Source organism: Crocodylus siamensis, chromosome 3 (genome assembly GCF_052110815.1).
Source record: "Crocodylus siamensis isolate JL-2025a chromosome 3, ASM5211081v1, whole genome shotgun sequence".
NCBI classification, from domain to species: Eukaryota; Metazoa; Chordata; order Crocodylia; family Crocodylidae; genus Crocodylus; species Crocodylus siamensis.
Window position 1 is genome coordinate 207,207,472 of NC_143397.1, and position 13,567 is coordinate 207,221,038.

The 13,567-nt window shown below is 42.0% G+C and overlaps 1 protein-coding gene across 1 annotated transcript in view; it reads right to left on the reverse strand.

Annotated features, from left to right (window-relative positions):
- Positions 1 to 497: 497 nt before the first annotated feature.
- MRPS28 (mitochondrial ribosomal protein S28) overlaps positions 498 to 13,567 on the reverse strand; it is a 138,007-nt gene continuing 124,937 nt past the window's right edge. The window contains exon 3 of the mRNA XM_090040229.1: positions 498 to 782. Coding sequence (XP_089896355.1) covers positions 632 to 782 — 151 coding nt within the window. The 3' untranslated portion in view covers positions 498 to 631. The remainder of the gene's footprint in view (positions 783 to 13,567) is intronic.

The window sequence follows — 13,567 nt, forward strand, 5'->3', positions numbered from 1 at the left end:
GTTCAAGCTAAGACAACAAATAGGTGCAAATTTCTCTATACTCCATCATGACATGAACAAAAGCAAAGGCTCCAGAACCATACAGATGGGCTTTCTCCTATACAAATGGCAGAATCCATCCTTCTTCATAGGATAAGCTCTGCTCTCTAAACAATGATGGAGAAAGTCTATTTCCAAATGAAGCAGTTGAAGGAACAGTGCAGCATCAGGCTTTGTAAGAATAGCATTTTAGTATATACTTTGTAAGTATAGCTTTGTAAGTCTGCCATGTAAGTATAGCATTTTCGATCAATTTTCCTCTGGGATAGCAAGACAGACTTTGGAATATTTGTTCTGCTCCAGGCAAACACACACAAATAGTGACTATAAGAGCCAAAGAACCTCCTTCCATTTGATTTAGTATGAAGTGTTCAAATTTGATTTAGTATGAAGTGTTCAAATTCTAAGTGATGGGGTCAGGAAGATGAGTGGTTAAAAGATGACTAAGAACCAAGATATGCCAGGATTGTTACCTTTTATTAAATTTCTCTTACCATTTACATAACCATGAAGGAAGAATTTTTGTAGTTTGTACACATTTGCACAAACAAAGCATATAACATTTATTCATTTATTTATGTACATGTCCTTACTAGTTCTGCTCTGTTTGTTTGCCTTCCTCAAGCCCTAGTAGCACTGCATCAGCCTCCAGTATAGTTGTATCTGTTTTTCCTCCCAAAAATCTAGATGCGAGTTCAAGGTCCACCAGTCTCAGACGCACTTTAGTTCCTTTTTTATATTTTCTATGGAGAAGAGAAACAAAGCAAACAAAGTAAATTTTGTTAATTTCTATCTTCTAGGATACAGCATATCCTTAAATCTCTAGCAGTAAAGTGACCTGGACTATCCAATGGTTGTACCTTTGTGACTTTCAACAAGTCACTCAACTGCTCTGTGATTTAGTTTATTCATGTGTCAAATGAAGAATAAGATTTACCTATATATTTGTCAAGAGAATGTTGAGATCCTTGGACAAAAGGCACTACAAAATGCAAAGCAATATACTGCTAGCTTAAAATCCAAATAGACACTGTAGTTCCTTTAGCAAAAGATAAGGATTACTTACTGAAAAATGAATTTTTATAAGCAACGATTTACTTCAATCTGCATGAAATAATCAGCATTATACAGCACTCAACATTACAATTCACTACATTTTATAAGTAAAAAAGTTGAAAGAAAGTTTTCTTATTTCTGATTTTATAAAAACTCTTCAAATTAACTTTATGACCAGTTTTATTTTTTAAATTATAATACTGTCAGGCCCAGAAGCCCTGTTTCATAGCTGAGCAAACTTGATGGAAAGTTTCCACTTTTATCAGTTGGCTTTGGAACAGATCAGGAGTCCCTGCTTACAAAATAGTGTTGTAAAGCAGTTTTGTTATGTATGAAAAAGCAATAAAAATAGATATGGTAAATGTTATAGTACATCTTGCTATGTACATTAGTGGCAGCTTTGTAGTAATTACACCTCATTACATACAAGCTCATGCTTTCTTTAAAAAGAGTATATACATAAAACATATATTAGCAAATGTGTTATATTATTAAACACAACAAGTATGCTTTACATCAATGTTTTACCTTTACATATTTAAAGTAATTACATATTTACATAAAACACATAAAATATTGCATATTTACAATAATCCAAATTAAAATTACAGGCAGCGTGATTTGGGCAAAACATCCTCTCAGCTGTTTCACACCTTTTAGATCTTCTTTATACTGTCTCAAGTCATTTTATTTGGTATAAAGAGACTGAAGCAAGGTAAGGACTTTATCACAGTTCTGGCATTTGGACAGTATTCATACATCATGATGACAGAGATCAAAAGAGTCTCTAAACGAATAACTCTGGATGCTCTCTAACTTTGTCTAGTCTCTGACTAAGAAGTGCTGGGTTTGGGACACTGACAAATTCAAACCCTGGTAAGTTTTTTGTTTTTTTCAAGTAGGCAGCAAAGACACCTGTAATTAAGGCATTGCCGTTACAAATACTTTTCACTGTAAGACCCAGTTCTCAGTTGTGTCTAACTTTGGCAAATTAACTGTTACAAGTCTTTGAAAAAGCTCAGTTCACTCTTGCTCAGTAATGCCTTGTTAGGGTTTGACAGTTACATCCTCTGAAGAGTTCCTCTCCTCTACATGCACATCTTTTTTCTGTTGCTATACGTGAATGGAAAACCATATAGAATCATAGACTCATAAAACCAGAAGGAACCTGTAAGATCATCAAGTCTTGTCTCCTGCCATAGGCAGGAAGTTACTGGGTTCAGATAAGTTCAACAAGGTACCTGTCCAGCCTCCTTTTGAACACCTCCAAAGATGGTGACTGCCAGCGGCAGACCGGCAGTCTGAAGATGCCATGGCCCCCGGGCACTGGCCAGGCCCTTCAGAGTTCTTATCATGCTACGTCACTTTAAGTATCGCTACGAGAAGGATGGGGGGTGGGGGTGCAAATGCAAGCATTGGTCCCCAGACCCTGGAGGCCCATGGTACATCACCGGTGACTTCACCACCTCTACTGGGAGCGTGTTCCAGATTTTGGTGACCCCACAAAGAAGAAGTTCTTCCTTATATCTAGCCAGAAATGACCTTCTATAAGCTTATGTCCATTGGTCCTCGTCCTCCCTTGAGGTGCCTTCCTGGCTTCCCCCAGAGCACATGAATATGTTCCACTCCAGGGCTGAACTGAACGTTTTGTGGAACTGCTGCATGTGATTTTCAGTGCCAGCTGCAATGCTGGACACCTGAACTGACAGCAGGGAGATTGTCTTTCCCAAGGTTTTCTATGCTGGCACACAGACAGTAAGTGGATGAATCAAGTAAATAAAACTCATGGGTGGAAGGACCCAACCTGGAAGGACAGAAGGTACCAAGAGGTGGGGGAGGGATTTAGGTGAAAAGTTGAAGGAGGTGGGATTGGAGCCCATTAAGGACTAGGGAGACCGGAGCATGGGAATCAGTGGGACAGCCATGCAATCTTAATTGGTCTCTACTGTGTGTACATCTCATAATACAGTCTTCAATCAGATGCTCACATGCCATCTGTTCACAGGACCCCTACCCCATTCAGTGCCCAAGTCGGATAATGATCAATTAATGGAGCAGTTATTCAAGGTTTGGTTTTATCCTTAATATTCACAGCATGACCTAAGGCCTACTTACTGCAAGAATCCAAACCCTGCTCTGAAAACAGAATTATTAATTTCATCAAGGACTTCTCTATGATGTTCATCACTATCACATCTGGGGGGTTTATAAATGTTAATCCATTTATCTTGCCCAAACCTCCCTTTAGATCACATGGTATTAAAGTTCACAGAAGGGGTCTAAAGTGGAGACATTAATGTTCAAAATGTCTACTAACTTTGGATGCCCAATTTGAAATGCCTATTACCTGATATTAGCTGCCCTTTATTTACTCTGAGCAGTCTCTCTGACTTCTGTTGCACCTCTGTGTATTCAGTCATTCTTCCAGGCAGACTCCATGTGTTTCACACTGGGCACTCAGAAAATAAACAACACCCAGCTGAAGAGTCAGGTGTGTGCAACCTGCCACGTATCACACAGGGGTTCTGAGATGTTTAAGATAGAACCCATTTCTCCTGGGTAGCATTCAATTGTTTGAAGCAGATCATCTCTCCTCTGGTAGTTACCTGCTTCATTTGTTGAACACAACTTTTATAACGAATAAACAACAAATGAAATGAGGCTGATGCTCTAGAGCAGGGATCGGCAACCCCCAGCACACATGCTTCATACCAGTGCGTGCAAATGCACCTCAGAGCGGGCAGTGGGAGAGGGCCATGAGGCAGTGCAGCCCCAGTCTCTCCCCCATTCCCAGCACGGAGGTGATGACAGGGCTCTGGAGCCCGGTGCAGCTGTTTGTAGCCAGCCTGGACTCTGGGCAGTTGCAGGAAGCAGCAGACAGGCTATAAACAGCTGTGCTGGGCTCCAGAGCCCCAGCATCAGCTCCGTTCTGGCGATGACTACATGTGCACCTCTGGGCTAACAGCAGGGCATTGCAGCCCACCCTGAGGTGCCCATGCAGTTACCACCAGCACAGAGCTGATGCCGGGGCTTTGGAACCCGGTGCAGCTCTTTGGAGCTTCCTGGCTGCTGTCAGCCACGAGCCCGGGCTGCTCACAGCAGGCAGCTGGGATGCTGCAAGCCCTGCTGGAAGCAGCCCAGGCTCCAGCAGCTACCCAGAGCCAGGGTAACTGATGACAGCCACAGAGCCTGGGCTGGGGGGCAGGGGCTTTGGGTGGGGGGCAAGGGGCAGCAGGGCTGGGGGGCTGGGTCTTTGGGTAGGGGGCACAGGGCAGCTGGGCGGGGGGGCAGGGGCTTTGGGTGAGGGGGCAACGGGCACAAGCAGGGCATCCTACCAAGTACCCCTTGCCCTCATTTTGTTTTTTTGGCATGCCAGCACTCCACCTTCCAACAAGTACTGTGGGGGGTTTTGGCACTCCGGCCAAAAAACATTGCCTACCCCTGCTCTAGAGACAGTGGCCTTGGTGACTATACAACCCCAATTTATTCCATAACTCATGTGAACTGAATGAGGCAGGGGTCCAGCAGAAAAAAGTAGCATGTTATCATATAAGTAAAGACTATATCAGTCCACACAAATAAGCGAATGTAGTAAGGGTATCTGGTCTCCTTTTATTTTTGCATTTCCTAACTTTTCAGTGCCTTTTTTTGCAACCTAAGATTCTTTTAATGTTCTTTTTTGCATGTAATATTATTTCTTCATTTTAATTAGATGTTATTAATCAATTTAGAACTAAAAGGAAAAAGAAATGTAGAGACAGGATTTCTTGGGTAGTGGACTGACTGAAAATGAATGAAAATCTGAGTGAATGCAATCAGTAACAGCAGAACCTTTGCAGGGATCTGTTCATGGAGACCTCTGCACCCATGCAAAATGCTATGATCCAGTGGTAACGTGTACGGGGTGCACCCCCTGACAGTGCTGGTGCACCCCCTGTCAGGCCACACTCCCTGTTTAGGTGACAGGCAGGGGGGCAGGCGTGAGCACCAGCGCCCGCCCCATGAGTGCCGGCCGGGGAGCAGGGCCACCAGCAAAAGCAGCCGCGCTACTTCTGAAGGTGCTCGCTGACTGGTGGGGGCGGAGGCACATGCCCCACCTTACTCAAGAGGCACCAGTCACCCATGCAATGATCTACGTTACAATTCTTCCTGGGAGACTCCATGGCTGCTCCTAGCAGTTGCTGAGGGATTGGGGCCTATGCTGGAGGGAAGTTTCTAAAGAGAACTATTTTCTTCTATCAAAAATGCTTTGCTGTATCATCTCGTATCATGTACACCACTATCTGTAGGACTAGTATATCATTAAAGGGGAGGACAACACATCACTAGATCACTGGTGACATTGCTATTATCTGTTCAAAAATATATAACGCTGGCTACTCAAGAAACTTAACATTTATTTAACTATGACTTACATTTTCAGTTCTAGGCCTCAGGCAAGGAAGCTTTTTGTTTTATTCCATCCTCCAAAGACTTGGTATCATCTGCAGTTTTTATTATGTATAATTAAAAAGAAACCCTACAACTGTTAGAATGACGCATTCTGCCTACAGGCTTGGGTTTTATGCTTTTATTATAAATCAGTGGGAGCTCCTGCCTGCCTGTTCAACACTTTTCAAAATCAGGTCCTGAGAGGCTTGAGGTGGGCACTCAAAATGGGTGGATAGTTTTAAGGACACTGAACTCCTTTGTAAAGGCTGTTCGAGAAGTACTGATGAAGTGGGGATGGGAGCGGGGGGGATAATCAGATTTGTGTAGTGGTGACCATCCAGCTGCATATCCTATCCTGGGGGCTCCAACTGGATCTTACTCATAGGAGACTCTTGTAAATAAATCCTGGCCTCATCATCACCCTAATCAGATGTTACAATGTAGTAGAGGAGAACAGCACGAACACTTGGGACTTCCTCGGTTTGCTGAGACATGTTTACCATTCCCATAGGAATGGAATTCCTGCTGCTGCCAGACACTCCAAAATCACTCTCATCACAAAATGAATTATAACAAGCCAAAGTAGGTTTACTATATTAGACAGAAAAACAAAAGGAAAAAGGTCATTAGATTTACAGACAGATATACATAAACAGATACGCCTTCTCTGTTTCAAATGGCTAATAACCCACTGACCTCCTGTGGTGATCTTCACAACCTCCCCCTTGCTGGGGCCCCTGCTGTAGCCTAAGATCCAGGTACCCCCCCCACCCCCCGACAACTGGATATTATTTACTATTTTGTGAATCTGGACCACACACAGAGTATTTATTCTTTACACAAAACTTATATGAAAAACTGAAGAATTAGAACACCTTTAATACCAGTAGCCAACCAGTGTCACTTAGCAGCAAGACTTATTTTCACTCTTCCAACCCAGGCAGCTAATTACTAGCACTGAAAAAAGTAGAAACAGATCTTTCTTTTTTTAAAGTAAAATTAAGATAATCTAACTGCCTCAAGTCAGATGAGTATAATAAATGTTTCTGAAAAACCACAGCTGCAAATCTTGAACGTTTCAAGAGCTCATGTGAAATAAAATTCATTTACTAATAGTAGTGGTGCATAAACTATGAAATTCAAAATGCAGGGGAATGGACTGTTTTAGTCCAGGTTGTGAATTTGAAACCTGTCCTCCTCCTATTGTATTTTAGCACTAAAATATGCCTATTTTGAAGTACAATTTGTTCACTTTGAAAAATGGGAAATGTTTTTAGTTGCACAGCTGGGTTGCCATCTTCAAGAAATTTTACTTACACACGTCATTTCAAGGGAACAAAATGGGAAAAACAAAGCGACATCGGGATCAGGGCTGTCCCTGCCGCCAACAACGCCACCAGCATCTGCGGTGCTCACCAGCCCCATCCCCACCGCCAATGCCAACTTCTGTGGGTGCCCCTACAGACTTAGGAGGCACCAGTCACCCACTATTTCAAACATGTCAGGGTTAAAAGGATATGAGACACAGACACACACACGCTCCCCCCACCCCCCTGGAAAATGTTGCCAACCCCCAGCCCACAATGTAAGTTGGGAGAGACAGACTGTTGCCCTGGGTAATAAAACCTACTACTAGCAGATGTCTGGTAAATGTTAAACCCCGCCAATACATACATATTGGTATGTAACATCAATAAATTACTGATGATCCATCCACCAAAATTTATCTAGAGGACAGTCTTGCAAATTTCACACTCACAGATAACATTCTTCAATATGATATTAAACCAAACAAAGCTTAGCAGGGCTGGCACCTTGGTACCTGATAAATCAGGGAGAGAAATGCTAAAAACTACATGTTTGTACCTGAAAGCTACCATATTACATTTATAATGCAACACTTCCTCTTGTTAGCTTATTCCCATAACCAAGTGACACCTAGCTACCATACTGATGTGTTTTACCTTCCTGTATATTAGACAGGTGGCCTGATCAACAAAATAATACCATAAAAAGTGTTATAAGTACAGACTTGCTCTGCACAGAGCACCTCACAGTTATGAAGGAAATTTAATTTATCATAATCTTAAACACATATACTTTAATCTCCATTGTAGGATTATAAACAAGGCTATTTGTTCATGAGGTTTGCAAGGAACACTTCCCAAGTTTTCAGACATGACTTTGGCATACAAGGTTCTTCGGGTGAATCTGATATCTTTTATTAGACCAACTTAGGTACTTGGAAAAAACAGTGGTACATTCATACATAAACCACTATTTACCTACTACATTCATCCCCCTTTTCTCTTCCCCCCACCCACCCAGCCTATTTCTCACCCACTGACTCCTCAATTTACATCTTCACTGACTGCCTGTCTTGCATGCAGCCCAGCCCAGCCTCTGGCTTCTTTACTATTCATTCCATCCAGGAAGAGCACACACTAACTGCAGAGGCTCCCTCAGCCTGACAAAGGGTTTTTAAACCCGAACGCTTTCTAAGAAATTTTTTTTCCAACTATTTTAGTTGGTTTAATAAAAGATATCATTCACCCAAAGAACCTTATGTGCCTAGGTCCTTAGACCAACACGGCTACAACTTACATCCCAGACATGACTTTAACACATATTTGTAATAAAAAAGCAAAGCAATTATATTTTGGTGAAAGCATTATGAACCTTAGGTACTGCTTCTGTAATATGAACACAAATTCCAGATACTTTAATCACACATAATCCAATTATTAAAGAAAGTTCTCCACCGTCACAGCACACCTGCTTACAAAGGTTTCCTGAAGAATACCACCTTGAAGCAGCTGACATGACTGCCAATTTGTGTGGGTATAAACATTTGCTTTTGTGACAGATGTTCCCTACAGCTAGAAAACTTTAGGATAAAAGATCAATGGAAAATGTGGGGAAAGCGGAAACATGAACACTACATGCAGTGGTTTCCCATCAGACAAGTTTAGAAGCACAGGCAAATGATAGGTTGCTGCAAGCACGGTAATCATACATAAAGCCCATCATTCCACCTAAGGCACCGAAGTATTAAATCCTTAAAACAACTGAAGCTCTCCTGTGCTTCAAGCAGAAGCTTAACTAGGATCCAGAAACAAAGCAGGCATTTTGTTATTTTCAGAAATGGAACTGCCATACTAGAAGACACAAGACACCAATGAAAAGGAAAAAGGCTGGACCAACTTCATTTCTGGAAGGGTTTGCTTTCTTCTTCAGTGAGGTCAGTGGCAGTATTTCAAGGCATTCTACATCATGACAATTTGTGGCCAACATGGAAGAGAGTGATGAGTCTTCCTCCCAACCTTGCAAGCAGACTTGTGTTTGTAAAGAGGGGGTCAAAGACATGGTCCATGGCACCTTATTATTCTGCCCATGGTGCCACCTGTGGGTCTTAGACTGGTGCCAGGTACCACATACAGCACATGTTAGCTGCAGCGCCAACTGCTGCATGTGATGTGTGAGCCAGTCTAGTGCATGATCCATGTGAGGCATAGGGCTGGTCTAGGGCATGTGCTGCATGCCACACCCATGCTGAACTGACCCTGAGTGCTGAATCCAGGGCTGGTCCAGACTGGGCCCACAAACTGGCCCTGTGTGCCAGACCTGGCATTCATGGTTGTTTCAGTGTGGGCACTGCATGCAGCGCATAACCCAGACGGATGCCATGCATAGGACACAGTATGCAAGACAGGCTGGTGTGTGCTTCATGAGGCCTGCAGGGCCAACACAGGACATGCACTAGGTTCCAGTATATGGGTCCAGTTTGTGGGCCTGATCTCACCTATGGACCAGTCTCACACCCATCATCTAACCTGTGAGGTCAGATGAGTCTGATGCTCCTGTTATAAAGTAATGAAGTGTTTCCAATTTCCTTTATCAGGTGAGACTATTAAAACTAGCTTGCAGTGAACAACTGGAAGCACAGCTTGGTTCCTAGTTAAAGTGATAGCATAGAGTTCTTCTTCAACATGTTTAAAAACATAGGAGGAGAAATGAAGAGTATGACCACTTCGAAACTATGTACTGCACATGGTTTACTAAATGTATCCTGTTCAGGTGAGCCCAGCTCAGGGCCTGAGTAGTTGGACTCTCATACTATGTCTTGTACTTGAGCTTTATGTCTAACACCATTTTCAGTAAAGACTGTTTCTGATATCAAGACAAGGAAGCTTGCCAGCTGCCAACACTGAAAAAAAATGTTCAAATTCTTATCTAAAAGTTTCCTCTGGATAGGGTAAGTCATGGCTGCTCAGCTGGCAGCCCACAGACTGCAACCAGCCTGCAGGGGGTTAGAATGTGGTTCCTGGGCTCCTTCCTGGCTGAAGCTCACTCCATCATTCCTCCTGCTGTGGCAGCTGAGCTCTCCAGGCTCTCCCTCCCTCCGTCCTCTGGCTTCTGTTTCCTGCTCCTGGGAACAGGGTGGAGCTGGGCAGCAAGAGATCACTGTGTGCATAGCAGGGGGAAATCCAGGCTGCCCAAGCAGAAGTGGGAGCCAGTTTGCCATGCTATGTACATGGCCAAGAGGGAAGCTGCACTGCTCGTGTAGTGGAAGGGACTAGTCTGCTTGTGCTGCCTGCACAGTGACAGGATGGGGAGCTGGGCTGCTTGGGCTCTTGCAGGGCTGGGGAAGCTGGGCTGGCTGTTCATAAGATGCCTGCACAGTTTAGGGTGGTGGGGGGTCAGGGGGGGAGCAGGGAGCAGGGTTGCTTGCAGCACTGGGTGCTGGCAGGGTGTGGAGGAGAGCACTTGGGCTCTCCAATGAGCTAGCTTGTCTAAACTAGATGGGAAAGTAATGATTAAATCTGGCTGTGCATTTCTGTATTAACAACATGATTTAAAGAATTTCCTTTGGAAAGGGTTGGGTTTTGGGATTTTGTTTTGGGGTTTTTTGTTTGTTTTCCATTCTTTCTATACACTTCCCTTATAATGTCTACCACCACATTGTAATTACAGACTTAATAAAGGAGATCTCTCTGACTAAGTCTCTGCTTTAATATATTAAGTAATATATAGCACATTAAAGACAATGCTAGGATTGAACCTCAGTACTCACACTGAATGCTGCAAGAAATTCTGACTTACTAGGCAAATTACTGCGTAACTGCAACCATCTCTCTCAGCATTTTCAAACTGTCTTTGAAGTTATTAATCAACTGTGTTTTTGCTCCATCACTTTAATACAGTGCAGTTTAAAATATTCAGTATTTGTTTCCATTTACTATTCTGATGTGGAAGATATCACATTTGTAAACTTAAAAAATATAAAAATGAAAGACAGAATGGTCTTTTATGAGGCTTAAAAGCCAACTGCCTCCACAATATTTCTTTGATATTCTTTGAATCCACCCATTGTTTGAATTCACCAGTAGATATCTGAATTTTCTTGTAACTCCTACCACAATAACTCCTTACTAAGAGGATGCCTATACTGCACACTGTAAATGAGCTAGCCTGCACCCCTGAAGCAGCCTGCTTAAGGAAGAACAATGTTTCCAAACAGGCTAATGTACTTCCAAGGGAGTCATATGATGTTAATAGCTCAGTTCTGAGTCATGCTACAACTCCTGTGCTCAAGCAGAAAACAGAAGCTGTGGGGATGTCTTAAAAAGTCATATTGGGATAGCATTCAATTGGTCAGACCTACCTCACTTTGACAGAGACGGCTTGTTATGGACTGGCTCAGATGCAGGAGGCACAGTACAACAATTGCTCTTCTGTAACTGATCATTAGCAGCTTGGCTTCTTGAGTGTGTCACCAGTGCCTAGTTTTGAGTAACTAAATTATACAAAGGCTGATCAGGTGCCCAGGATGAGAGATCTGCATTCAACACATTTGGAGTTCTCCTCCAGCCACACTCTGGACCCAGCACAGTAGAGTTCTAATTGTGATATACCTATATCACATGAAGATGAGGATGTACTTTCAAGTCAATTAATAATTCAGAAGAGCACTAAAAGAATGGCTGTTGGGGATAAAAAAAATAGTAATTAGTAGGCTCTTGTAACCAAGAGTCCTTAAAGAGGTGGCTGAAGAGATCTCTGGTACACTCAGATTGTTAATAAATATTGGAATTACAAGGGAAATTCCAGAAACCTGGAACAGCACAGGTTGTGCTGTGTTCTGTTGGACACACAAGTCTGAATGATGCATATAACTTGAGACAGTTAGCTTCACTTTAATCCTACACAATGGAAAAGTGAGCATGGAATTCTATAAGGAAAGAATTAAAGACAGAATCATAATTAATTCCAGTCAATATGGCCTTACAGAAAGTAGATTTTGGCCAACCCCTCCCCTACATTTAACTGTTCAATGAGGTTACAATTTTGATTGATGCAGGTAATTAACAATGTAAATTTAATATACTTTAACTTACTACTGCATAAAACTGATCACTAAACCATATCAGCAGAACATTAAACAGCTTAAGAACTGGCTGACAGAAATAAAAAATTAAAAGGAAATCATCAGATGGAGATATTTCTAGGTTTCTACAAGAAACCCAATACTGTTCAGCAAAATCAATTATCTAAAAGTAATATGAAATCACTGCTGACAAAATATACAGATGACACAAATGCTTGCAGAGTGGAATATATTGATGAAGACAGGGTCATTATACCAAGTGGAGCAATCTGGATTACTTGGTAATCTGGGCCTACTGAAATAAAATATAATACTATACACCTAGGATCAAGGAAACCCACCCTACAGAATGGGGAACTGGATCCTGGGAAGTACTTGCCCGGAAAAGAGTTTAAGGGTCAAAGTGGATGGACATCACACTGGGAGATCATGTTGAGATGTGACAAAAAGAACCAACACATTGCTCAGATGTGCAAGCAGGAGAGCAGTGACTGGCTGCAAGGTGATATAACATATTAAAATGCAGGATGAAAAACTGGAGAGGGTGCAGAATGATGCAATACAAGAAAATGTTCTGAGAACTGGAGAAAACTGAAAAAGTCCAACCTAAGCAGTTTATTTAAAAAGGGTGAAAGGTGAATTAGTTACTGTACACAAGCATCTACACAAGGAGAAAATACTGAGTACTAAATAGCCGTCTAATCTATCAGAAAAGGGCACAATAAAAACTAAGGATGAGAAACTGAAGAAAGACAAATGTGAAGTAGAAATGAAGCACACACTTTTCCCAGTTGTAGCCATTAGCCATCAGGACAGACAAACCACCAAGGAAAACAGGGAAGTTTTTCACTCTTGAAGCCTTCATATCAAGACTGAAAGCCCTCCTGGAAGACGTTATGCTGAATACGACGTTATGCTGAATACACCTTTTTCAACTCGACATGGGTAAACTCGGGGAACAGTTGTCTGCGATGTATATAACAGATCAGGGTGGGTGAACTAAAAGCTCCCCTCTGGCTTGAATTTACTAAGTGTATAAGTAATTATTATAACTGTTAATTAGCCCCAAAAAAGAGGAGTGCTGCAAACAAGATTCGCAAGGTACCCCTGTTCTCAGCTGCACTGTGCAAAAATGCTCTAAGATGAAACTAGACACTACATCAGAAAAAAATTGGAATATTTTTCTTGAGACTTTGCCCAAGCAAAGTGACCCAGTACCACTTCATCTCTACTTGCTTTATTTTGTTTCTTCCTGGGCAAATATCTTTCTACACTGTATTTTAGTGTTCATGGCATCTGCTTAATAAGCACCCATGGACATTTTGTTTCATATATCACAATGTATGTGTCAAAAACCTCTTTTGTTAAGAAGGAACAATAGAATAAAAAGTATTAGTCCATCTTACAGTCTAACAACTATTTAGTTTACTGCGTTAAACCTACATTCAACTTTCAGCCTACTGCTCAGATTCATTGCCCATAGTATGTAGTATATTTTCAAACTATGAACAGTCACCCCTGAGCTCAGGGAAAGCTGGGATAGGATTTAGCCCTAAGAACTATTTTATTTCTTCCAAAAGACCACTTCTAAGAAAGATACTTGTTTTGAAATCCACAGGTAAAGAGCTGAGGGTGAAGGGGAAAAGGACATTC